General features: G+C 34.5%; 1 protein-coding gene across 1 annotated transcript; it reads right to left on the bottom strand.

The window, feature by feature from the left end:
* Nucleotides 1-296: 296 nt before the first annotated feature.
* LOC149409252 (salivary endonuclease-like) lies at nt 297-25975 on the bottom strand. Its single transcript, XM_089649973.1, has 6 exons — nt 25960-25975; nt 24922-25106; nt 23678-23975; nt 21765-22018; nt 9184-9339; nt 297-888 (listed from the first exon to the last, which is right to left on the bottom strand). Exons 1-6 carry the CDS (start codon nt 25973-25975, stop codon nt 631-633), a joined length of 1167 nt encoding a protein of 388 aa, XP_089506099.1. The 3' UTR covers nt 297-630.
* Between the last annotated feature and the right edge of the window lie 1140 nt (nt 25976-27115).

A 27115-nucleotide genomic window follows, 5' to 3' on the forward strand; every position in this document is an offset into this window, starting at 1 on the left:
TCCATAAAAATCAACAATATATATGTATACTTCAATGTCTAAAAATAACTTGTTTCTTTTAAAAAACCTGTCAATACAATGATGCTTGGGTTGAGGACTGCACGCCTGAGAAATCGAGCATAGCCGCGGGACGATTAAGTAACACAAACCAAAGGTAAGCCAGTAAGGTTTGCAGAGGTAAGAAGACAATACTAAAACGTTACATTAGGTTAGGTAACAGTAACAACTGTAGGTTGGATAATGTTTTGGAATAAAATAACATGATATCTGTAGTCAATAGCTTTTTATTGTTTGTAATGTAATATTATAAAAATGTTAACTTTGATATCGGATCAGGTGGCCAATTTAAGAATTTGTACTAGAAGCAGCCTAATACTGTAAGGTTAGGTTAGGTTGTACAAACATTATGTCAGGTTGCGCAGATGTCCACTATAAGAGTCCAATGGCAGCGGTGAAGTCGAGCAACCTAATGACTGATTTCAGCGATGTTACTGTGGGTTCTGAATACCCACGTAAGAATTTTGCCAGTTGGAAGAGGAGTTAGGTTAGGTTGAGTTGCACGTATCTTAGGTAAGGTTGCACAAATCTAAGGTTATGTTGTACAATTCTTATGTCAGTTTGCACAGACGTCTAGGTGAAAAGTACGCCGGTAGTGGGTAAGTCGGGCAGGTAATTGACGACACGTGTGAAGTCGTTGATATTGCAGCAGATACTGAAGCCATTGGCCATGTCGGTGTTCTCCCAGTTGATCCAATTGAATGCTGTGTTGCCGGTGCACTGGTCGGGGCAGAAATCTCTCCCCAGAGTTTGCGCCTCGGCAAGACTCACGTACGGGTTGTTCAGTCCCAGGAAGGCGGTGGCTCTGCCGGTGCTGGGCTCGTACACTACCTGCAAATGAAAAGTAGCTTTTAATGTGATGGTCACGTGTTTTATGGTCAATAGATTGTAACTTAAAGTGTTTTATCTCGAAAGACAGGTGATATTGAAGACCAGGATATCAAGACTCGGTCATTTAGATAGTTGCTCGTACCTATATTGCATTCTGTTGGCAATGCTTTCACATAAGCTGTACCTATAGTAGATGTGTTCAACAGCACGGAGTAAAGTTACAAGAAGGCTGTAATAACATAACTCAATCAGACAAAAAATAAGTTAAGCATAATACTCTTCTTTTGCGTACACGAAGAAAAATTAATATTGATAATTTATTAAAAATTTCTTCAAATTATTGGTAATCCGGTTAATCTCGGGATTATTTCCCAATAAACTTTTACTAAATTTCCATTTCTCTTATTAAAACAATAACGAAATGCGGACATATTATGATTATTAATTTTTTTGTTTATTTTATTATTTATTATTATGAACACGTGTTCCGACATCGTGATAAGACTTTCGTATTTTAATTAAAGTTTATTGGGAAACCTACCAATTCATTTGTTTAGGGCCTGCAATCTCTTGTTTAAACGGATTACGAATAATTTGAAGAGATTCTTAATAAATTAGCAATATCCATTTTTTCCATGTAAAAAGACCCTCTACACAGCATCTCTCTTAGGCCCTGTCTGGAATATGTAAAAAAACTCCTGTGTCGTGCACTGGTCTATGGCTAAAAGTCAAATATGTGCAATTTTCAAGATCAATATTAAGTTTTGTTGTTCGAACCACTTCAATGGAATAGTTTCCTCCTCTTCTAAAAAGAAAAACGATGTAAAAATTTACAAATCCTCCGGTCACGCATCGTTCTAAAAGTTTTATAACTAACTTGAAAAAAAATTTAGTTAAATAGTATATAAAAATAATTGTCTGTGTTTCCCTTTCTTTATATTTATTAGCAGCCTATGTACTTTATTTAGATGTTTCTAATTACTCTCTTAATTGCTCAGTACTGTAACAGAATCATATGTTTGTACACCTACACATATTGATGATCCAGAAGTTTCAATTGTTCCTATTATATATGACTTATTAACTAATGTTATTATATTTTCCTTATAATTAGTATAACTCGCTCACAAAGCACAAGAACCTGTTTTTTTCTTTGGTGAGATTGCGATTGTAAATATATTTTGTATCGATATGTAATTTATGGAACACCACTGTACCCACTTATATCTATATTAAATAAATAAATTATTGTAATTATTATTTTGTTGCCAACTGAATGAATATGCAGATAAACAAGTTCCTGTTGTATTTTAAAATAATATGTATTATATGTTTAGCCTTTACAATTTACCTTCTGAAGTTCTTATATGTAAGGGGATCATTTGGTTAATAACCACCAAAAATATGCAGCAATAATGAATAATTGGATTTGGATGGAATAATTAAAAATGTCGACTTCTGTTGATTTCATATTGAGACAAATTGCGAACAGTGTATTTGAATGGCTCCAACCGCACTGCAATTTGTTTCTGTTACAAAACATAAAAATAAAGAGATTAAACGATATTTTAAAACCAAAAGTTACAGTTTTTGTGAATGGATCTGTGGTGGCGATAAAAGGAACGTATTATTTTGTTTTCATTGCTTATTTTTTAACTCAACCGACTGACATTGGAATTAGTGATTTAAATATTCAAAAGAAAAGATTAATAATCATTCTAACTCTACACTACATATCGACAATTCAATGAGCTTTGTCTTATTAGGAACCAATGATATTCGTATTAAATAAGATAGTGATTAGTAGATACAAATTTGTATATTTTAACAAAAATTTTGAAGTGTGTTTTGTGGATCTTTAGAACTGGCATTAAAAGGTCACGATGAAGCAAAAGAGTCTGATAATCCAGGAATATTCCGTGGTATAATTAATTTTGTTCAGGAAATATTAAAAGAACATTTAGAAAGGTCTTCGAGTTTTATAGGTTTATCTAAGAAGATTCACAATGATTTGTTGACTCAATTTTAGCAGTATCTAAGGAAGAAATTAAACTAGATATACATAAATTGGAATACGTTGCAATTCTGTGATGATAGATAAACCAGAAATTTAGATGACGTTAAAAAAGATCTTGATAAACAAAAATAATAACACATCCAATTATATAATAGAAGTTAATAATATAAGAAGAAGGCTAGTAAATACCGGTAAAATCTATGTGGGATACCAGAGAATACAAGTAGAGGATGCCCATCCTCTAGTGCAGTACTATCACTGCCTGGGCTTTGGACATACTTCTGTCAGGTGTCTTCATAAAGAAAAGGACAAACCATCGTGTACACACTGTGCTGGTGATCATTCCTACAAAGATTGTGCTAACCAAGATAAAGAACCTAAATGTAAAAACTGTGAGAAAAAAAATGAACTGGAATATTGACATCAGGCATTCTGTAAACGATAAAACGAAATGTAATGTGTATAAAAAAATGAGCTTTTTAGCAAAAGAAAAAAAAGAATATTGACTAGAAATAACATTTAACCTGTCCCAAAGTAGATATAGTTTTATTATAATTCATATGATTTTTTCTCGTAGAATTTGCTACATTTCAATAAATACAATTTACTTCTTCAAATTTTGCAAATTCACTTTGTGGCACCATTTCCATGATAATCTTTATTTTTTTTTTTAAATCGACATGTTTCGAGAATGGTGTTCTCTTCATCAGGACATAAAATATACAATGTCGATTTAAAAAAAATAAAGATTATCGTGGTAAAAAAAAGTGTTTTAATTTATTTCATTAAATACAATTTACGTTATTATTGCCAAACATTACATATTTTTATTTCTACATTATATTAAAGAAAAAAATCACTGTGTAAAGACTCTAGGCTTCCAAACGTCGTTCTATTCTGTTATTGAATATACATTTTCTTACATTGTGGGACTACTTTATTTCCCCCCACTCCGCTGCTATACGCAAGCGAGCATGAGAAGAGGAATCTTCATCCCTGTTTTAGCGTTCGATTCAACCGCCAGTACCTCCACTCTTTCTGCCACCGTCACCGCGTTCTGTATAAATTATAATATTCGTCCTCACAAATAAACTAAATCAATTGTTCAGACACTCGTGTCAATCTCCCATCTCCTGAACACAATTTACGGTTTGGGCAGCCGCCGTAAATTACAAATAAGTACAGCCCTCATACAACCACGCTGCCACAGCATAAATATTGTTATAAAAATTATAAAAAATCACATAATAACTAACAAAAATAAAATTATTATGTAGCATTATTTTTTGAATATTAATATCATATCGACATATTAACAGATATAAATATTCTGAAATAACACTAGATGTGAACATACAGAATATTTTGTATTTATTAAGTGTTTATCAAAAAGTACTTGTACCAATTAGCTTCAGATTCAATCACTTTTATATTGTTAAATATTAAACATTAAATTCTTCAATCTATACTTACAACACGTCTGTTGTTAAACAAAACAAGAAAATAATTAATTACCACGGGCTGAAACCTACAAAAGATATTAATTACTGTTAAGGTTTCATAAATCGAGTTATTTATATTGCAAGCGCAAGAATACGTGTTAATTATATTATCTATGTATGGGAATTAATCAACCTAACAAAATTATTAAATTTTATTGTTATCTAAAAATGAAATACTTATTTGTAATATTATTTAATGCTGATCGCATGGAAAACCATTATGTACTAACCATATTATACTAACAGCTTTTACTTTAAGAAAATGAATGGTGGTTTATTTGAAAAAAAAACAAATGCTTTATCATATTGACTGTTTATTAAATTGTTGTGAGAAAAAAATGTATGTAATTATGTCTTGTATTAATTTGAACCTTATACTGCATTATAAAGAGATATTTCTTATAGAAATATTTCAATATTTAAAATCAACCAAACAACGTATCAGCATCTTATTGTAATTCATAAAATTCAACTACGAATTAGATGGCGCAAATTAATTTTTCTTATATAGATAATGACGACAAAATAGAAAGTAGAAGAGTAAATAATTTAGAAGATTGGATAAAAAAAAACAAAACACAAATACGTCTGATAATCTTGTTTGTATTCAAATAAATATATGATCTCTACAAAAATATTGGGATGTATTGCATATATATATTTACTTAATTGTTTGAAGCATATTGACATTCTAATGCTATGTGAAACATCTATTCAAACTGAAAGTACGTGTATGTACAATATTCCGGGATATAATGCAGGACTGATAAGTCAGGAGGAGGTATTATTTTGTATATAAGAAACAAATTTGAATTTAGACTAAAAACCTTACAATCAATACATTTTGAAAATAAAACAGGAAAGCTCATACTCCAGGACAAAACTAAAGTCAATATAATTGCTATCTATAGACCTCCTAATTTCAGTAAATCTTCATTTCTGACGGAATTATCATCATACTTGAGACAATTAATAGTAAGGAAAATATTATCTTCTTGGAGATATAAATCTAAATTTGCTTAATGAACAAGATAATATTGTAACTTCATATGAAAACTTACTTAATAACCATTATTTAACTAAATACATCAATGTAGTAACCAGAGAAGATGTATTAAATGGACAAATTACTCGCACGTGTATTGACCATATATTTGCCAAATTTAGAGGCAAGAAAATAACTGCTTGCGTCTGTGAAAATAATATTGCCGATCATTTTATCACTGCTATTAATATAAAATTTCATAAACGTCAGGTAGACTTTGCAAATAAGTATATTCAAATCATCTCACAAAAGGATATTGATAGATATATTTGAGATTATAACTGGAGTAAGATTATAGAGATTATTTCAGAGATAGAAAAATATGTACCAAAATAAGTAACACTTTTAGTAAAACAAAAAATGTATCTGCAGGAGTTCCACAAGGTTCCATATAGGGACCTGCACTGTATATAATTTATGTAACTATAATGAAAACACTTTTCTCTATTATAAAGATCTAAAAATTGCAATTGAACTCATGCAAATTGACTTTAATGAACTTTGTAAATGGTCACATGATGCAGGACTATTAATGAATGCTAAAAAAACGCATTACGCATTACAAAAATGCGAAGTAATGCATATAAGATCACCTAATGCCAAATTTCAAATTAATCCTAAAATTATTTCTCATAATTTTAATTGCATCCATAAAAAATAATTCTATATGTGAAAGCTTAGAATTAGTTAAGGAATATGTCTATCTTGGTGTTACAGTAGATTGTTTTTTTCAAATGGGACAAACATATTAAAAAAACTGTAAAAGACTCAGATAAATTGCTGGCAGAATGTACACATTAAATTTTTTCCTATCAATTGAAACACTTAAAATAATTTATATGCCAATGGCAGAAAAAATTATAAGATATGGATTAACAATATGGGGAAATACTACTATAACCAATCTGAAACAAGTCCAAGTTGTACAAAACGCAATTGTAAAATTACTCGTTGTCCCTAATATTTTCAAACAGGGACATAATACACCGTTGCTGTTTCAGAGTGCCAAAATTTTACCTGTTAAGGCTATACTATGGCAAACAAATTATAATTCAGCATATATTTACCCTGCAGCATAGAGAAATAAATAACGGGTTAATAGTTCCAAAATTGAATAATAAGTACGGACAGAGCACGTTTGAATACAACATACCGAAGATATTTAATTTATTACCTGACCATATAAAGCAATAAGTCTATGAAAAAGGTTAAATATATGGTGAAAAATTAGCTATCGGAAAAAAAACTGTAATATGTAAGAAAAATTGTATGAAAAAATGTTGATTCTGTAGATTTAAGATGTAAATTATAACTTCTAAAATGTATATATAACTAAACTTTAAGCACCTGTTTACAAGCCAATTCAATTGGCTTAGCAGGACTTGTTTGATGATATGTATTTACTATTTATTAAATAAAAAATAAATAAAAAGTGGATGAGACAACTGAAGGTTCCACCAGAACCCAAATGGTATTTGTGATCAGATATTTGAAAGTCAATGTCATATGTGAACGTTTTTGGAAATTCGTTAACCCAGAGGCTTGCACCGCAGGAGGATTAAAAAAATGAAATATTGAGTTCCCGCGACAGCTGATGTTGACTCGCAATGTTACGACGGTTATGCTCACTAAATCTAATTTTACAAAAAGCTGGTACCATAACGACGGGTTTAAAAGTATTTTTTGCGACCGTTCAATCATTGTCCGTTTTTTTTCAAGATCGCCAAAGCGAAATAATTTTTACATGAAACCGATAAGTTTGTCTGCCAAAGGTAGCCCACTCCAACCGGTGTTGTAATGCCTAATGCAAAATAGCTTTTTTTAACGGACATTTTCAAATGTTATAATTTAATTTTGGAAAAGGAAAATGATCAAATTACTCAAGATAGAATCCACAAGATCAGTCACATCACTCCTATACCTACCTATCCAACGCAACTATCATGGTATATATTTTTGTAGATTTTTAAATTATAGGGGAACTCCGCAATTAATGGTAAAAACATTACATTCAAAGTAATTGTGTTAATAATAAGTGAAAAGAAAAATAAATTTAAATAAACCAATAATGTGCTATCGGCTTCAGAGCAGGTGATTACCGGCAAATTAATTACATATATTGTGCTACCGGCTTCAGAGTAGGTGATTACCGGCGAATTAATTACATAATATATTGTTCTACCGGCTTCAGAGTAGGTGATTACCGGCGAATTAATTACATATATTGTGCTACCGGCTTCATAGTAGGTGATTACCGGCAAATTAATTACATATATTGTGCTACCGGCTTCAAAGTAGGTGATTACCGGCGAATCAATTACATATATTGGCGTTTTTATAATATTCCTCTCTGATTACAAATATTACCTCTTATTCGGTTTTTTCGACTGACCTATTAATTGACCGATTAACCCCAGAGCCGCCTCTCTATCATACAAAGTTTTTGACAGTTTTTCATTAATTATCACTAGCTTTACCCCGCTACGCTTTGCTGTTTCTCAGTCTGTCAGTACAGATAGAAAAACATTAGCGCGTGTTGCTTTTATGTCCAACAGATGTCGCTATTTAAAAGAAACGTGTTTTTACCTCATCTATATAACATATCAAAAATATCAAAAAATACGCAAATTCAATGTCAAAATTTCAAATAAATGTGAAGAACTTTCGGAAATTTAAGATTTTACACAAACGAACGTTTACATTTTTATTTATATATCGGCCCTGGCAAACGCTGTTCTGCCACATACCGCTTTATTTATATATCGGCCCTGGCAAACGCTGTTCTGCCACATACCGCTTTATTTATATATCGGCCCTGGCAAACGCTGTTCTGCCACAGACCGCTTTCTATGCAGGGAAATATTAAAATTTGTGGTTTTTTTTATGACAAATTAAAAAAAAATATATACCATAATTTTTTATTTTTTTTTAGATCTTGTCAACAGCGCCACTAATCGGGTCCAAAACTTTTCTATCTTTCAAGCATACTGACAATACACATTCACAAACTTTCGTATATCTATCAAGCTTATTGACAATAAACATTCACAAACTTTCATATCTTTCAAGCTGACAATACACATTCACAAACTTTCATATATATATCAAGCTTATTGACAATAAAAATTCACAAACTTTCATATCTTTCAAGCTTAATGACAATACACATTCACAAACTTTCATATATCTGTGGTTATCTTGGTGTACAAATAAAAGTCTCGTTCAACTCTGATACAGTGTTAATTTTTAAATTAAAATTGATTTTACAGACGCAATATTTACTCGTTTACTATTCACAATACTATAGAATGCTGGCGATATCTAGGTCAACTTGGCTGGCGGTTTGGAGACGGAATACTGGCGAGTTCCTTCTCGCTGCCGCTTTTATAAGGTAAAGAAGCTTCTCGAACATTTTGGTTGCTATGTAGATATAAAACAAAATTAAAAAGAATAAAAGAACATCCAAGAAGCTTGTTTGGAAAAAAACCGAAACTTCTAGAACTCCGTTCGAATCAAGTAGTGGCGTACCACTACATATCTATCAAGCTTACTGACAATACACATTCACAAACTTTCATATATCTATCAAGCTTACTGACAATACACATTCACAAACTTTCATTGAAATCGGTTTGGCGGTTCAGAGATTAGCGTGTACGAACACAGTGACACGTGATTTGTATATATTAAGAAATAGATAGATATAAATAAACAATTGCGCTTTGACTTACCTTGTAGAACCACAGTGGCACAGGGATCTGTCTTGTTGAAGGATTGAGGTAAATTTCCTTTGGATATCCAGTGTTGTTATTAAATTCAAGGATGCCATAAGTGCCGCTGTAAAACCTTGTGGTGGTGTTTAAGGCTGCGATACGCAACTTCAATCTCTGAAACATTATAATTAATGATGTTAAAAGGTTACTTGCAAGATTCACGTTTTTACAATTCTGTGGTTTTTTGATTTGATAACTAATTCTTCAAAAAAAATTTTTTAAAACTCCTTGGAACCATATTTTTAGGGGGTATTTCACTATGTCGGGCTAAATATCTGACTAGCTAGCCGTTGGCTGGCTTTAAAGATCAGAATAACTTCGTTATTCAACGGCGACCGTTTCACCATTGTTACCGAGCTTCCGGATAGATAACACTCGAAATAGTCTGGCAAACATCGCAAAATGTTTGCAGTTACCCAATCTACTATAACGCCTGTCATGTTTTGCCGCAATGTCAATGGAATGCTAGCGTCAACGCCAATTAATAAGTTTCCCGCCACAGTCCGCACACCGCAAAGGGTGCATTTTTTTGGTTATGTTATATTGATTATCAGGTCATTTTAGATGGATTCGTGTCGAATTAATACATTGTTTCTTATTTTGAACACAATCAAATAATTCAGGATGGATCATACAAGCATTCAAATTCATTCGAGCTCTTAAAACTCGCGGCCTTCGCATCGCCGCCCTTTCACCTGCTTCTGTAAATCAAAAATCTCGGTATCCATAATAATTCGCAACAAAATTCGACTCACTTCTCCGCTGTCAAACTCGGAATGTTTTGACGCCATCTTTGATTCGAGGAATAGCGCCTAACGTGAGGTTCGAGCACTGATTGGTCAAATCGAACTTTAACCCGAGCGTTAGTGTTATTCAGATATAGTGAAAACGAAAAAATGACTAATCCGCGGATTAATGCTTAGTCAGAACATAATCAGAGATAGTGAAATGCCCCCTTAGAGTATTAAATTTGTTTCGTACAATATGCTTCTGTTATCTGTTGTCTGTCTTACTTATAAGATTTAGCATTAGTAAAGTAAGCCCGGGGAACGCCGGAGACTTCAGTTAGTACTGTACATTATTTTTTAATGAATAAACTGTGAAACAACATAATTGAATTTGAACCCGTGACTTCCGGATTCGTAGCCAAGGATCGTAACCACTCAACAAGGGAATCCGTTACCCCGCAGGCTAATTTGTTCGGTTTGGGAACAAACATCTATTATCCGTTGTATCAATTCGCTTTTGAGAACAGCTCATATGATGCCGTGTGAGAAATATGATTTAAACGAGAAAGAGAAAACACAATACTTTATATTCAAATCTAGAAGTTAACCACATAATAACTGAAATGTACACCTCTTTGAAACCAAATGTTCCGACCGCAATTTGAGAAAAATTGTTTTGTGGAATTTGTATTAATTATTTTTATATGAACATCAAGAAATGAGGTGACAGCAACTTTATAATACATTTTCCTAATAAAATGTTTATTTGCTAACAGCGATTTCAGTTCTGTGTTTAGACGAAAATACGGAAGGTAAGCTATTATTTTATTTCAATCAAAATACCTATTTGAATTGTGGGTAAACTTATACTTAGTGATATATCGATTGAAAAAATAACTTCTTTTTTTTTTTTAAAGAAAGACAAACATTCCCGGGTTACGAATAAACTGACAATATTTGAAAATCTCCTACTACCACCATAGTAAGCTGAAAATGTTGCTTGTGTTGTGATGGAGGACTTAGCCAGCCGAGGAATTTTGGTTATTTGTTTTTGGGGTGTTATGCCGTGTTGCGCTAACTCCTTCTTTAGCCAACATTTTGGACAGCATTGCAGTGTCCATCATCAGGGCAGATGTGTTATTTGAGGTTGTGGTGAAATGTGAGCTTATGTATGAAGTTGTGATACCGTGTTGCCAGCTCCAACCCTCTGAGCTAACATTAACATAACATTTTTTTATTTAAAGTGGTTTTCTTCGTTTAGCTCTGGTGTAGCCGTCAATTACCGGATACAAAGAACTATTGAGCTTAGCTCCATCAACAAAACAACTTTTGTACTTTATTCCACTTATTTTTTTATTTATTTCTAACACAATGGAATTCCACCACAAATTAACAGTACAAAAAACTAGACCCATTAAAAGCAGCGAAAATAAATAAGTCGAATAAAGTACAAAAGTTATTTAGATTTCAATTCTAATACAATGGAATTCAACCACGAATTAACAGTCCAAAAACTAGACTCATTTTGCACAAATCATTACAAAACAATCAAAAACTTCCGCATCTCCGATGCGAAAAGTGGAAGCATGTGTTATCCGTTTTACGGGTTTATAAACAGTTTCCTTTTGATAAAATATTCTTCGACACGGAGTTGGTTCAAATTATTTAAATACACACACATATTTATATATTTAGAAGCTGGAACCCTTTCAAAGAGATTGATATCAGTATAAAATTATCGGAAAAGCAATACCTTTCTCGTAGCGTAACAAAGCGCAAAAGCAAATATTCCCGGATTACAAATAACCTGACAATATTAGAAAATCTAACTAAGATTACTTATAAACTTCCATCACAGTGGAAAATGTTGCTTGTGTCATGATGGAGGACTTAGCCAGCCGAAGAATTGAATTCACGACGCCTATGACCCAGACTGCCACATTTCCACTGTAATTTTTCATAGAAAGATGTATATTTATTGTTTTGGTGTTTAATTCGTAGAACTCCATTTAATTTTTTTAAATAAATTTAAAATAAATCAAATTTAATAATTTTATAATTATTATAAAGTTCGGCAAGTATTTCTGTTATTTTTACAGTTTTTAATGTGACAGCTGTTTCGGCTTTTGAGGCCATTATCAAACTGTGGGTATGTCCACACGGCGACGACTTATTTATTTGATTTTATTTATCCCCACCCATTTAAATTTCTATAATGTTCAAAAATGATTCATTAAGAATTGGAATAACCAAAATATTTGGGAATCCAGCAGTGTTTGCACACCTGTTAAAATTAATGGCCTAAGGGTTTTCTTAATTGTTGGTACGTGGGTGATTATGTTAAGGAATTATATTTTTTGGGTTTTTTGAAAATATTAAGCAGGGGAGAAATGATCATTTTTGGTTGATTTTTAATTAGGGTTATGTTTGGATCATTAGTTCTTTTATTTATCTCTAATTGTTCTAGTAAATTTAATCTAAAACCCTTTCTTTCTATGTGTAAAGGTTTAGGCTCGTTGTTGTCAAGCGGGACGTGGTTTTTCTCTACATTAAAAACTGTAAAAATAACAGAAATACTTGCAGAACTTAATAATTATTATTACATTATTAAATTTGATTTATTTTAAATTTATTTAAAAAAATAAAAAATTAAATAAAAATAAAAATAAAAAATAAAATAAAATAGAAAGATGAGCTGCAAAACCCTTCGGGCGTTTAAAAATAATGTATCGTATTATTTTAAAATGTAACTTATGTATATACTTATATAAAACTTAAATAAATTTGCGTACTTATCTATCTGACCGGTCAGTGGTTGAGTGGGCATAGCGCTTGGGTCTCACCCGAGCGTCGCGTGTTCGATTCCTCGGCTGGCTAAGTCCTCCATCACAACACAAGCAACATTTTCGGCTTTCTGTGGTGGTAGTAGGAGATTTTCAAACATTGTTGGGTTATTCGTAACCCGGGAATGTTTGTCTTTCTTTAAAAAAAAAAAAATCTTCTATATATATATATATATAAATCTCGTGCACGGTGTTTGTGGTCGCACTCCTCCTAAACGGCTAGACCGATTTTATGAAATTTTTATGTGTAATTGATAGGTATGACAATAGGTTGTAAAGTATATTTCATACCGTTAGGTGATTAGGGTGTCTCTATCCAGAATTTTTATCTGTCTTTTTTTGACAAATAATATTTTTTGTGTTCTTTTATTATTTGGCATTAAAAAATATCTATAACCTTAAATTTTCACCCCCTTACCCCCTCCCTACCATTTTGCCGTGATCGTAATCGTGATTATAGTATTTATGTTTAAAAAAATTAACAGTCGTTCATATTTCAGACAGAAAGAAATTATTTAAGTTGTTGAATAACAGATGGCTCTGCTTTTGCCTCATTGAACAAGTCATTCACGAGAAGCGTCGTGACATTTTGACATTTCATTTGGCATTTGTTATGTATCATGTATCACTGTGTGCATAATTTTGAACGATTTATTTTAATTTATCTATTTGTGGGTGTTGGCACCTAGCATCGTACTACCTACCTTCTATCCTTTGTAAAATTATTGTGGCCTATCTACCCAACCCCTCTCCTCTCCTATGCCGACGTTAGTTGAGTTAAAATATTCGTCCTGTCAACATCGTTTGATTACGGAGCCCCCTTTATCGACCGTGTCGAAAATCAAAGCCATCGTGAGCTCGCGCATTGTGAAATTTGTGAATTGTTGTGAACCAGTGCAAAGAAGGATTGAAAACCGTGGAAGAATAGAAAAGGGTAAGTCGGCATTCAGAACTTTTCCAATCCTATTATTCCGCGTTGCGACGGTGCTATATCCGTCCCCAACAGTGGGCGTGTATTACAGTGAACAAAGCCAGCAAGATGCAAGGGGGCCCATTCTGGGCCGTTGAACGAATAAAGCAACAAATATGCAAAATAGTAGAGCAGAAATAACAAACATACAAATCCAACAAGATACCGAAACTGTGCGTGTGAGCATGTCGCAATTGCATAAATCTGAATCTCAAGAGGCACGGAGGTGAACAAAATTAATTTCTTTTTTTTTGCTTAAATCTCGGCACACCATGTTTTTCACATGGACATAATTAGCATGTTCTCGCGTGGGCAAACCATCGAGCTTATTTGTTTTAGCTAAAGACGGACTGACTAAAAATATTGTACACAATTGCTATTCGAAATTAATGTTGATTTACTTTATTTCATTTTCCTACTTTACGATATAAAATATAATTATTTTTTTTACTTTTCATTTAACTTTTAAAAGATCGAACATTGAATTAAGAAAATGAATAGTTGGCGTTTTTTTTTGTTTTGATTCGCGGTCATCGTCTTCAGTGCTCCATTTATCTTTCTGCCATAGATCCCACCTCTACACACTTACAATACATTCGTTATTTTTTATATTAAAATTATATAACAACCGAAATATTCACTATAAATAATTAATATGACAGAACAACGTTTGTCGGGTCAACTAGTATCACTACAAAATCATTTAACAAATGCAATTAAAAAAAAAAATGAAGCAAACAAATCTCAGTATTAGAAATTATCGAGGAACAACTCACAACCATTTCATTCTTGATTTTTTTTTGTACTGTATATTTAATCAACCACCATAACATGGGCATGCGCCTAGCTTGGTGGTTTTAACATACCTAAAAACTGTAAAAACCAATAAAAACACTGAATAAAGAAAAAAAAATCTCATATGAACTAATAATTCTTCATTCAATTTATCAATTTGTGGATCGACACAAATTAATACATATTTTTTAAATTCAGGAAACACTATATTATAATTGATTTTTTCTCTTCTCTGAGAAAAATTCAATTTACAGTTTTTCTTCTATCTTTAATAGTTACCGAGATAAAGACGTAAAAATGCGAACAAGTTAATTGCACGACTAGGTTTTGTTTATCGTGAATTTCAGTGCAACTTACTATAAAACTTTAGTAGAGCAGTAACTTTTTATGTGTTTTTACCAATGTTGAACTTATGAACCAAAATTAGGTTGAAAATTGAAAAGGAGATAGGTAGGTATAGCGTTTTAAACTTTCTTAGAATTAATTATTATTTATAGAAATTTTATATCTTGAAATTCGTAGTGCGGGCGTAATAACAATATTTAAACTAATTTTATCAGCTAAATTTCGTCTAATTAAATAACATGTTTTTAAGAACTAAATAAAACCGTAAATTGGATTACACACCTGCTGTACTGGTATAACGCGAGACCACATTTCCTGAGAAAATTTTTTCGTTTTCTTAGCTTGCTTACATTTGGATATTTGTTTTTGTTTTTACTCCCCATTTTCAATTATGGACCTATAAAAACTCATTATTAGTAATTATAAATACAAACGGAAAGCATTTTTCCATGAGAAATAAATCATTTACTCAGGTAAACACGGAATAAAGACATTTCGAAATCTCAAAATTTTGAGATTTAAAAAATGAATCAGTAAAAAACGAAGTTTTTTTGCTATAAATACATATGTTTTATCAATAAATATATATCTAGATTTTACTAAATAATAAATCTTCCACCCCAGGGACTAGATTCACCCACGCAAACAGCTGAGCCAAATCCTAATTTGGTACGGCCGACATTTATTGCGTATATTAACTGTCATTCAATTTCAGATAAACGCGTATATGTTCACTTCTGTGCCACCAAAATGCGTTATCATCGACAACGAGTCTATATTCCGAGTTTCAGCTCGATTGGATGTTGGGTAGTTCATAAATACTTTCAAAAAAACGAAAGTGAATTTCAAATAGATAATATCAGAAAGAAACACAAGCTTACCCTCACGGTTTGAGAACTAAAAATACCCCTAGCTAAAATTATGTCACCAGGAAAGAAACCGTTAAAAACACTGGCACGGATCTGACATCTGTTCGTTGCCGCTCTCCGCGGGCTTCTGAAGAAATACAAGAAATCAATACAATGTGTCACTCGAAAAATTATTAAGTAAGCGCCTAAGTGGATTTTAATTTTTAGAAAAAAATTAATAAAAACGGTTAAAAAGTTAATCAAGTCAAGTGGTAGCAAATAAACCTAGCCATAAAACAGTATTTTTAAAAAGTTGTTCTTTATACGAGTTTATAGTAAACTCATGAAAAAGAAATCAATTTACTTGTTAACGCTTATATTTTTCATGACGTAAAACCAAGCGGTAGAACAAGATTTGATGTATTCATAGTATATTTTGGTATTTATAACTTATACCGATTCGTAGTAAAGATTAATCTAAATAGTGCTTTCACTTATAGCTTCACCTTAACACAGAATTACGAATACCGCACATTCCTCAATAATCTCCTAGCCCAATTGATGATCTAATGGAGGGAAAATTAGTTATATCTCAAATATTTTTTCTACGGTATCCCCAATTGGGGTAGATACCTATGCGGTTGGGGTTTAAATGTATATGAATTATTACATAAACCAATACACCTGCACAAGCACCGCAGACGAAAACATTTCTAGGTCGAAACGCAAACCAATTAATGCTATTAATTTGTATTATTTTCACAGTAAACACCTTAACAAGAGTTAGACGACAATTCTTTAGTCTTTACTTAAACGGAAATATTTTTGTTTTGTTTAAAATGGAAACCTTTAAAACATATCAGTTTAACTGGCCAAATCAGCCATTTAACTAGTTCATTTGGCGCCACTTTTTTTTTTTTTCCATTATTTCTGGCTTTCACCCTTCAAGGGTGTTCTTGGCCATCATTTAAAATTATTGAGAAAGGTGTATTGAAAGGTGAATTTAAATATTAATTTTATTTAAATAGGCAAATTTCAAAATTATAATGAAAATTGGAGTCGAGTTCAGACTTAAAAGAGATGAAATGTTGAATGGAGGGGAGGCAATTTTAGTTAAGGCTTGATAGAAGAGAGGATATTTGTTTAGAGAGGGACAACCAAAAAATATGTGATCTAAAGTTCCCACTTCTAGACCACAGGATGTACAATCTGGGGAGTCAAGGACGTGAATTTTAAAAAGATGGGAAGGAACGGAACAATGACCGATCCTCATTCGAATGAGTGAAGAAATTTCTTTTTTGGAAAAATGAGGGAATTGCTGAAACCACGGTTTTGATGGTATAGTCCTTTGTATTGAGGCATAGCAGGCTCCCTTGGATTGACTAGCAATGTGCCAATACTCTGACCAAACATTGCGGGATCTTTCTTTGATGATGGAAAAAATGTCAGATAAGGGAATGTGGTTTACGAGGGTAACAACAGGGTTGGACGCTCCTTGTTTTGCCAAGGCATCCGCAATATCATTACCCATGATACCAACATGTCCAGGAATCCAAATCAGAGTTACAGATTTACCAGAGCTTTGAATGGATGCTATCATCACTCGAATAAGGCATACAAAATGATCATCAGGATGAAGAAGAGGACTGGATTTAAGTTTTTGGAGGGAACTGAGAGAGTCAGAGAGAACGAGGGAATGTTCAAAATTATTTTTGATTATATATTTGAGAGATTCTATTATTGCAATGCACTCAGCTGAAAATATTGAAAATTGATTTGAAATTGAATGAAATATTCTATCATTAGAATTATTGTGGTAAACGTTAATACCTATACCACAGTTAGGAGAGTCGGGAGATTTGGATCCATCAGTAAATAAAAGAGAAAAGTTGGGCCATTTAGATAAAATAATGTCATTGAACATATTATTGACAGTTCGGGCCGGGAGATTGGAATGACTTTTAAAGATTCCGATCCCTTCTAATATTGTTGGGGATAGGGTGACGTGACTATATTTTAGTTTGTATAAGGGAAGTAGATCATTTTGGATGATGTGGAGCTCTGAGAGAGACTTAAAATTTTTACAGATGTCAGGAATAGGTTTAGTTGAAGCTCTGATTGTAGATGAATGGTTTGAGTCAATGAACAACGAGACGCTGGGGATAACCTGATGACATTTAGAATTTAAACATTTAAGAACAAATTTGTCAGCAAATAGTTGACGCCTTAAATAAAGAGGAGGATCAGAACATTCTACTTGAAGGGAATTGATGGGTGACGATTGCATCGCTCCAGTTATTATTCGCAAAGATTTAGATTGAATTTTGTCTAATTTATTAAGTACATTTTTTGAGGCAGTACTAAAAAGTGGGCAGGCATAGTCGAGATGGCTTTTCCATCAATCTTTTTTTATTCTCTAACGGGGGCAGCTACCAGACCTCTTTAATTGCTAATTAAAAGAGGTCTGGCAGAGTTAAATTTGAATTTAGAGTCTTGCTAAGTTAAATTTATACCTCATTTAAAACAGCAAATGGTTTGAGACCAGACTATGTTGTTGTTTTCTAACAAATTAATTGAATGTAGAATTATCAATATAATCTCCATGTAAATGTGATCAAAATCTGTAATGATGGATGGCAGCTTAAGATTATTCCTATAAACTTAAAACGGAAACATGCTAACATGTTCAGTATGGTTAGATGGAAGGAAAATGGATGTTAGTCGTACCGTCAAATACCTGGGACATATTATCACAGACGACCTGAAAGACATCGAGGATATGGAAAGGCAAAGAAGAGCGATATCCGTTAGAGCAGGTATGCTGTCAAGGCGTTTTCATTTTTGCAGTACAAACGTGAAAAAGTTACTATTCAACGCATTCTGTGCTTCGCTGTACACGTCAGAACTGTGGGTGGATTACACTACATCCCAATGGCATAAGCAAAAGGTCGCTTACAATAATGCTTATCGCCAACTATTCCGCCTACCGAGATACTGCAGCGCCACGGAAATGCTCCTGGAGGGACGAGTACACTCTTTCAGAGAGCTTCTCCGCCATCACATGGGAAGCTTATGGAGCAGACTACACCAATCAAGTAACAAAATCATCACGATGAAAAAATGAAATATTTACACTCAGTCAATCATAATGGCATAATAGAGAAAAATGTTCAGATTTTTTTCCCTGTCTATGAGGTTTTTTATCCAGTTAATAATTTTACTCGTCTGCACACATAAATGTAACGTATTATCATATCAGTATTGCAAATACAACATTCAGATGGTAATAGTAATAAGGCCAAATGAGCCGCAATACTAGTTAGTAAGACACATGAAAGGATATTGTTATAAGCCTTAGCTAGTTAGAGAATTACGGAATAATCCATAAAACACATTAATATAACGTAAAATCAGTTTTGTAAATACAACCATCAGATGACAATAGTAATAAGGCCAAATGAGCCGCAATACTAGTTAGTTAGACACATGAAAGGGTATTGTTATAAGCCTTAGCTAGTTAGAGGATTACGAAATAATCCATAAAACACATTAATATAACGTAAAATCAGTCTTGTAAATACAACCATCAGATGACAATAGTAATAAGGCCAAATGAGCCGCAATACTAGTTAGTTAGACACATGAAAGGGTATTGTTATAAGCCCTAGCTAGTTAGAGGATTACGAAAGAATCCAAAACACATAAATTTAACGTAAAATCAGTCTTGTAAATACAACCATCAGATGACAATACTAATAAGGCCAAATGAGCCGCAATACTAGTCAGCTAGAAACATGAAAGGGTATTGTTATAAGTCCTAGCTAGTTAGAGGATTACGAAAGAATCCAAAACACATAAATTTAACGTAAAATCAGTCTTGTAAATACAACCATCAGATGACAATACTAATAAGGCCAAATGAGCCGCAATACTAGTCAGCTAGAAACATGAAAGGGTATTGTTATAAGTCTTAGCTAGTTAGAGGATTACGAAAGAATCCAAAACACATAAATTTAACGTAAAATCAGTCTTGTAAATACAACCATCAGATGACAATACTAATAAGGCCAAATGAGCCGCAATACTAGTCAGCTAGAAACATGAAAGGGTATTGTTATAAGTCCTAGCTAGTTAGAGGATTACAAAAGAATCCAAAACACATAAATTTAACGTAAAATCAGTCTTGTAAATACAACCATCAGATGACAATACTAATAAGGCCAAATGAGCTGCAATACTAGTCAGCTAGAAACATGAAAGGGTATTGTTATAAGTCTTAGCTAGTTAGAGGATTACGAAAGAATCCAAAACACATAAATTTAACGTAAAATCAGTCTTGTAAATACAACCATCAGATGACAATACTAATAAGGCCAAATGAGCCGCAATACTAGTCAGCTAGAAACATGAAAGGGTATTGTTATAAGTCCTAGCTAGTTAGAGGATTACGAAAGAATCCATAAAACACATTAATGTAACGTAAAATCAGTCTTGTAAATACAACCATCAGGTGGTAATAGTAATAAGGCCAAATATCCTAACAATCTTAAGGCCACCTATCTTAACAAACGGATCTTTAGAGCATAGGCATCAGGTGTAAAAAATGCTGTACTTGTTCTACCATTATTTCGATGGAAGATGCTCCGAGGAACTGCGTTATTGATCCCTTTATCACTAGTGCATAGTTTGGATACACGCTAAACGCGCGCACACGTTTTTACGCTGCTAACATTTATTCGACCGGTCGGTGGCCGAGTTGACATCGCGTTTGGATCCCACCCAAGCGTAGTGTGTATTCCTCGGCTGGCTAAGTCCTCCATCACAACACAACATTTTCAGCTTACTGTGGTGGTAGTAGGAGATTTTCAAATATTGGCAGGTTATTCGTAACCCGGGAATGTTTGTCTTTCTTTAAAAAAAAAATAAATAAAAAGTTTTTATCCGTTTGGACATTCCAAACTATTTTAGTAGCTTATGTAAATGCATAGATAAAGCTAGAAATTATAAAGGCACAGTATGACTCGGACAATTGTTCAGTTGGTGGTGTTACAGCTGTACGCTTCAGAAACCACAGATTTCATAAATGGAATTTAACTTTGGTGAGTATATCCCATCAAATCAACGATCTTCAAATCTAGAAATCGGGCCCAATGTCGGCTGTGCATACGTTTAACAGTTATCGTACAACAGTTGAATTGAAAACTGGCAAGTTGTTTTTGCTTCACTTTTAAAACTAACATATCTTGCAAGTGCAAGGACGATGTAATGAATTTGTTCCACCACACAGTTGAAATATTTTTTTTTTTATTTTTTTTTTATAGTTAATACCTCACAAGAGTCCCAACTGCTCCCGTCTGGAGCCAGTGAGACTATGGCATCCCCAATTGGGGTAGTTGTGAGGCTGAAGGTAAGTGGGGAAGGGGGAGAGGAAGGTGGGGAAGTACCTGGCTATTCAGATCTAGTCACTAAACACGGCTAAAGCCATTTGGAGCAACGTTTCAATTCTGAATGGTGGTCTTACACCAGGGCGATACTGGTAGTATCTTCCACTCTGGAACGTGCCGCAAATATACTATATATTATTTTAATTAATTAATTGTGAAATAACACAAATTAATCAAATAAAATTTATTTGCGCACGCCGGGTTTGAACCCGCGACCTTCGGAATGGCAGTCCAATGCGTTACCACTGGACTATGCCGGCCGTCAAATATAAATACATACTGAAAATATCTAGTATGTATATGTTCTACTTTATTTATATGTACTTTAAATTATAAAATAATGGCTATCAAATAATAAACTAACTCATGATTTGGCAAAAGAACATTATTAAAAAAATATTTTCTTTTTACTATGGTATTAAAATTATTGAAAAAGCAAAAAAAAAAATTTTTTGGTGTAACTTACAAAAATACAAATTTTTCGTAAATAAAAGAAAATTTCAACCCAAAAGAAACAGATAACGTAAAGTTCCATCTTGGATACAAGAAGATTATAACAAGATTACCTCTTCCAGTCTTTCCCAATTGCCTCCGCTAAACATTTCCCACTGCGGAGCCACGTTCACGAAGTTATAGGTCGCTCTCTGCGAAGTAGAGAACACAAAGTCGGTTTTGGCGGCTAGGCGTCCTCGAGCAAGGAAGTGCGTGCCATTGATGTAATCGTCGCCGGCACCAATGCCAAGGATGGCATTTAACGATTCGTTCTGTGAGTTAGGTTTATACAAGTCGTTCACGCTCAGGCCGGGGAAGAAGGCGCCCTCTATGAACAAAGAAGACAAATTCATTTGTAAAGGTTCCCACTCTGTAGATTAAAAAGCATATAGATATAGATTAGAGACTTTTTGTTTATTTGTTACCAACACCCCTGCAATAAGTCACCCCAAGTGGATGGCTACGTTTGGTGATAAAGCAGGGGTGCCCGGGTTCATGGGGTAAGGTTACTCTAGGTCGGATTGTCGGTAGATACATTGCCCACCTACTGCGATACGGGTTGGATCGGAAGAGACTGGTTGAGAAAGTTATTTTTAGCTCTCCAGCAGAACTCTCTCGACCTATTGCTGTGCACCGCAGTGAAAGGGATGGATCCATACCTGCGTCTCTCCTGGATTCCCTGATCCCCAGATTCCTACCCACCCCTCATACCATTTCTCTCCCAGGACTTCCTATCCTTTATTTCCTTATTGTTTTTTAAAAATCCTTAAAATATAAGATAAAAGTTCAAATAAAGATGAATACATTAGCTATATAGCACTATGTTCAGTTTATATGTCTCTATGTTCAAATTCAGAGGTAAATACAGATAAATTCATTGGCTATATAGGAATATAATTAGTTTATATGTCTTCATATTAAAATGTGGGTGAATTTATTGGCTATATATTTTTTTATTTTTTTTATTTATTTATTTTTTTATTAATACCCCAAACTAGGCGAATGCCCGTATTATGGTGGTAATAAATAAAAAATAAAAAAAATAAAGAAATCATAAGAAAATATAAAGAAAACATATAAAATAAAATATAAACACAATTATTTTTGTTGTTGGTGAATTTATTGGCTATAGAGCACTATAATCAGTTAATATGTCTCCATATTAAAATTCAGAGGTAAAATACAGATAAATTCATTGGCTGTATAGCAATATAATTAGTTTATATGTCTCCATATTAAAATATGGGTTGAATTTATTGGCTATAGAGCACTTTAATCAGTTAATATATTAAAATTCAGAGGTAAAAAACATATTAATTCATTGGCTATATAGCACTATAATCACTTTATGTGTCTCCATATTCAAATTCACAGGTAAAATACAGATGAATTCATTGACTATATAGCAATATAATTAGTTTATGTGAATTAATAGGTGAATTTATTGGCTATATAGCACTATAATCAGTTTTTATGTCTCCATATTCAAATTCAGAGGTAAAATACAAATGATTTCATTGGCTATATAGCACTATAATCAGTTTATATGTCTCCATATTCACATTCAGAGGTAAAATACAGATAAATTCATTGACTATATAGCAATATAATTAGTTTATGTGAATTTATAGGTGAATTTATTGGCTATAGAGCAATATAATCAGTTAATGTGTCTCGATATTAAAATTCAGAGGTAAAATACAGATAAATTCATTGGCTTTATATCAATATAATTAGTTTTTATGTTTTCATATCAAAATATGGGTGAATTTGTTGGCTATATAGTACTTCAATCAGTTTATTTGTCTCCATATTCAAATTCAGAGGTATGATTTTTTTTAAATGAGGTCATTTAATATTCAACTCGAACGCCAATCACTTAACTCATATTCTAGTTATTGATGGTTAAAAAACCCACACAGCATCCCCAAAGATGACGTAGGCTGTGTGGAACTAATGCAAAAATACGTTTTTTTTTTAAACTTACGTTCGAAACTAATAATAGGTACATTATCCATGTATTTAGCATTATTGGCGTTCTGGTCGTAAATCACATAAGACACCTCGGCTCTATTCTCGTGGAAGCAGATAGTCATGATGGTGTGCGCCTTGCCTGCGGCGGTCAGACCCACGGTGATGATGGTGCCTCCATTATTGTACCCGCAGCTGCCCCCCTTGACCATGGTGGTCACAGGGTTAGCAGTGCAGTTCACATCGGAGAAATTGAACGTGCTGGTGGGCCAGCTCGGCGCCGAGAACATAGTTCCTCCTGTGCAGACGAATTGCTGAAAATAACATCGAGTTATAATAGTTTTTGAAGTTAATGCCAGAAGCAAACTCACTTAGCTATCACACATAAAACTATTAATGGTTGGATTAATGGAAAGCTTCAAATAATAATTGTAATTCACTGACAAAAGAAACTCACTTAGCTATCACACATACAACTATTAATGGTTAGATTAATGGAAAGCTTCTAATAATAATTGTAATTCACTGACAAAGGAAACTGACTTAGCTATCACACATACAACTATTAATGGTTAGATTAATGGAAAGCTTCAAATAATAATTGTAATTCACTGACAAAAGAAACTCACTTAGCTATCACACACAACTATATGGTTAGATTAATGGAAAGCTTCAAATAATAATTGTAATTCACTGACAAAAGAAACTCAATTAGCTATCACACATACAATGATTAGATTACCCAAACATGCTTCACAAATTAAATAAATACCATTCCGGTAGTCGAATAGTAAGTTCGTGAATGATAATCACTTCATGTAGAATCATGAAATACACATTTTTACTGCTAAACAAACTACATTATATTGATTTTGATTCGATTGCGTATCTCATTCCAATATTGAAATAATGCGTCAAGTCCTTCTCGGACGTCCCCGACTTCTCCCGGATCTACCATTCGAATCGTTCACTAAATACTCCTGGCACTAATAAGAACAAACTAATTGTGTTGTATGAATGCAATAGGACGCATACGGGACAAACAATGAAACATTAATTTGTATATGTATAGAAAATAAATATCTTTTGTCTATGATTCAAAATTATAATGCTAAATAATAAAATATGTACAGATCCTAAATCTAAAATATTAATTAGACTGTTAGATAATCAGGAACCGTTGACAAAATGCTATCTGGTACGGGAATTAATTGTAATTAAATAAGTAACATTAAAAATAAAATAAAATAAACTACTCACGGCTTCCACCGGGCTGCCAATCGCTAAGGGATGGTCCAATTTGCTACCGGGGCAAGCCATGGTGACCACCTGTCTGTCGGAGAAGACGAGATTGCCAGTGGTACCCAAGGGGGCCAGCAGGGCTCCACCAGTCTCGAACACGGGCTGCGGTTCTGTCAGAGACGACACAGGTACTGAACAGGAGGCTAAAACAGAAAATACATACATAATAAATCATTTCGTTCCTTTCCAACCAGTTTATAGCTACAAGTGGTGTACCACAGGCAGTGGCGGACAGAGGCCCGGGGCGGCAAAGCCCCGCGGCAAAGCTCGGAGAGCCCCCCCCCTAGTTCAAGAAGTTGATATAATTTTACAGTATTTTTATTCAGTTCACATTTTGTATGTATAAGTGTTTGTTTATTTAGTTAAAATCTTGCAAGCGAAATTTAAATATGGATATGGACGAGGAAAATGAAATACGGATCGATCCGCGAAAAAAATCCGATTCTTAAACTGTTTGAAAATCTAGTCACTATAGCCAGGGCCGTATTATGCTTAAGGTATGGGGCCCGCGTCGGGTAGGGGCCCCTAGGGTAAAGGGGCCCCGAGACGAGCATTGCCTAGGGGCCCTGACATGTTTAATCCGGTCCTGGCAGGGCCGTATGTCAATGCCCCACTGCCTATGGGGCACGCATCGCATAGGGGCCCCTAGAGTAAAGGAGACCCGAGATGTGCATTGCCTATTGGCCCCGATTATGACACCAAGTAGGGATTTTTTTATAAAGGGCACCCTTTTGTTTTATTTATTATGAACGATCATTTTTTTCCATAAAAAACGAAAAAAAATTCGAAGGTCCGCCATTTTTTCTTTTTTTTTAGATATAAAAATAACCCCTATATGATGTCATAGACAGTGATTTTTGAATGGTTAAAGAACTGTTTGAAAATTAAGTCACTATGGCCAGGGCCGTATTATGCGTAAAGCAGTGTAGGCAACTGCCTAGGGACCCCCAGCGGGTAGGGGCCCATGGGGTAAGGGAACCCCGAGACGTGCATTGCCTAGGGGCCCCGACATGTTAATGTTTAATCCGGACCTTGCAGGACCGTACTGTCCATTGGGCAGTAACGTCCACACTCGTATCGGTGGCGCGCACATGCCTACATGTCGGCCGTATTATGCGTAAGGCAGAGTAAGCAACTGCCTAGGGACCCCCATCGGGTAGGGCTCCCATAGGGTAAAGGAACGTGCATTGCCTAGGGGCCCCGACATGTTTATGTTTAATCCGGACCTTGCAGGACCGTACTGTCCATTGGGCAGTAACGTCCACACTCGTATCGGTGGCGCGCACATGCCTACATGTCGGCCGTATTATGCGTAAGGCAGAGTAAGCAACTGCCTAGGGACCCCCATCGGGTAGGGCTCCCATAGGGTAAAGGAACGTGCATTGCCTAGGGGCCCCGACATGTTTATGTTTAATCCGGACCTTGCAGGACCGTACTGTCCATTGGGCAGTAACGTCCACACTCGTATCGGTGGCGCGCACATGCCTACATGTCGGCCGTATTATGCGTAAGGCAGAGTAAGCAACTGCCTAGGGACCCCCATCGGGTAGGGCTCCCATAGGGTAAAGGAACGTGCATTGCCTAGGGGCCCCGACATGTTTATGTTTAATCCGGACCTTGCAGGACCGTACTGTCCATTGGGCAGTAATGTCCACACTCGTATCGGTGGCGCGCACATGCCTACATGTCGGCCGTATTATGCGTAAGGCAGAGTAAGCAACTGCCTAGGGACCCCCATCGGGTAGGGCTCCCATAGGGTAAAGGAACGTGCATTGCCTAGGGGCCCCGACATGTTTATGTTTAATCCAGACCTTGCAGGACCGTACTGTCCATTGGGCAGTAACGTCCACACTCGTATCGGTGGCGCGCACATGCCTACATGTCGGCCGTATTATGCGTAAGGCAGAGTAAGCAACTGCCTAGGGACCTCCATCGGGTAGGGCTCCCATAGGGTAAAGGAACGTGCATTGCCTAGGGGCCCCGACATGTTTATGTTTAATCCGGACCTTGCAGGACCGTACTGTCCATTGGGCAGTAACGTCCACACTCGTATCGGTGGCGCGCACATGCCTACATGTCGGCCGTATTATGCGTAAGGCAGAGTAAGCAACTGCCTAGGGACCTCCATCGGGTAGGGCTCCCATAGGGTAAA

Source organism: Hesperophylax consimilis, unplaced genomic scaffold (genome assembly GCF_061612785.1).
Source record: "Hesperophylax consimilis isolate HC1 unplaced genomic scaffold, BYU_Hcon_1.0 scaffold_32, whole genome shotgun sequence".
NCBI lineage: Eukaryota > Metazoa > Arthropoda > Insecta > Trichoptera > Limnephilidae > Hesperophylax > Hesperophylax consimilis.

What these genes read in the sequence shown, in the direction of transcription:
- LOC149409252 (XM_089649973.1), bottom strand. An exon ending in TTGGCAGCCCGGTGGAAGCC is followed by an intron (nt 23,976 to 24,921) that starts GTGAGTAGTTTA and finishes TGTTATTTTCAG; the next exon opens with CAATTCGTCTGCACAGGAGG. An exon ending in TGCCACTGTGGTTCTACAAG is followed by an intron (nt 889 to 9,183) that starts GTAAGTCAAAGC and finishes TTTCATTTGCAG; the next exon opens with GTAGTGTACGAGCCCAGCAC.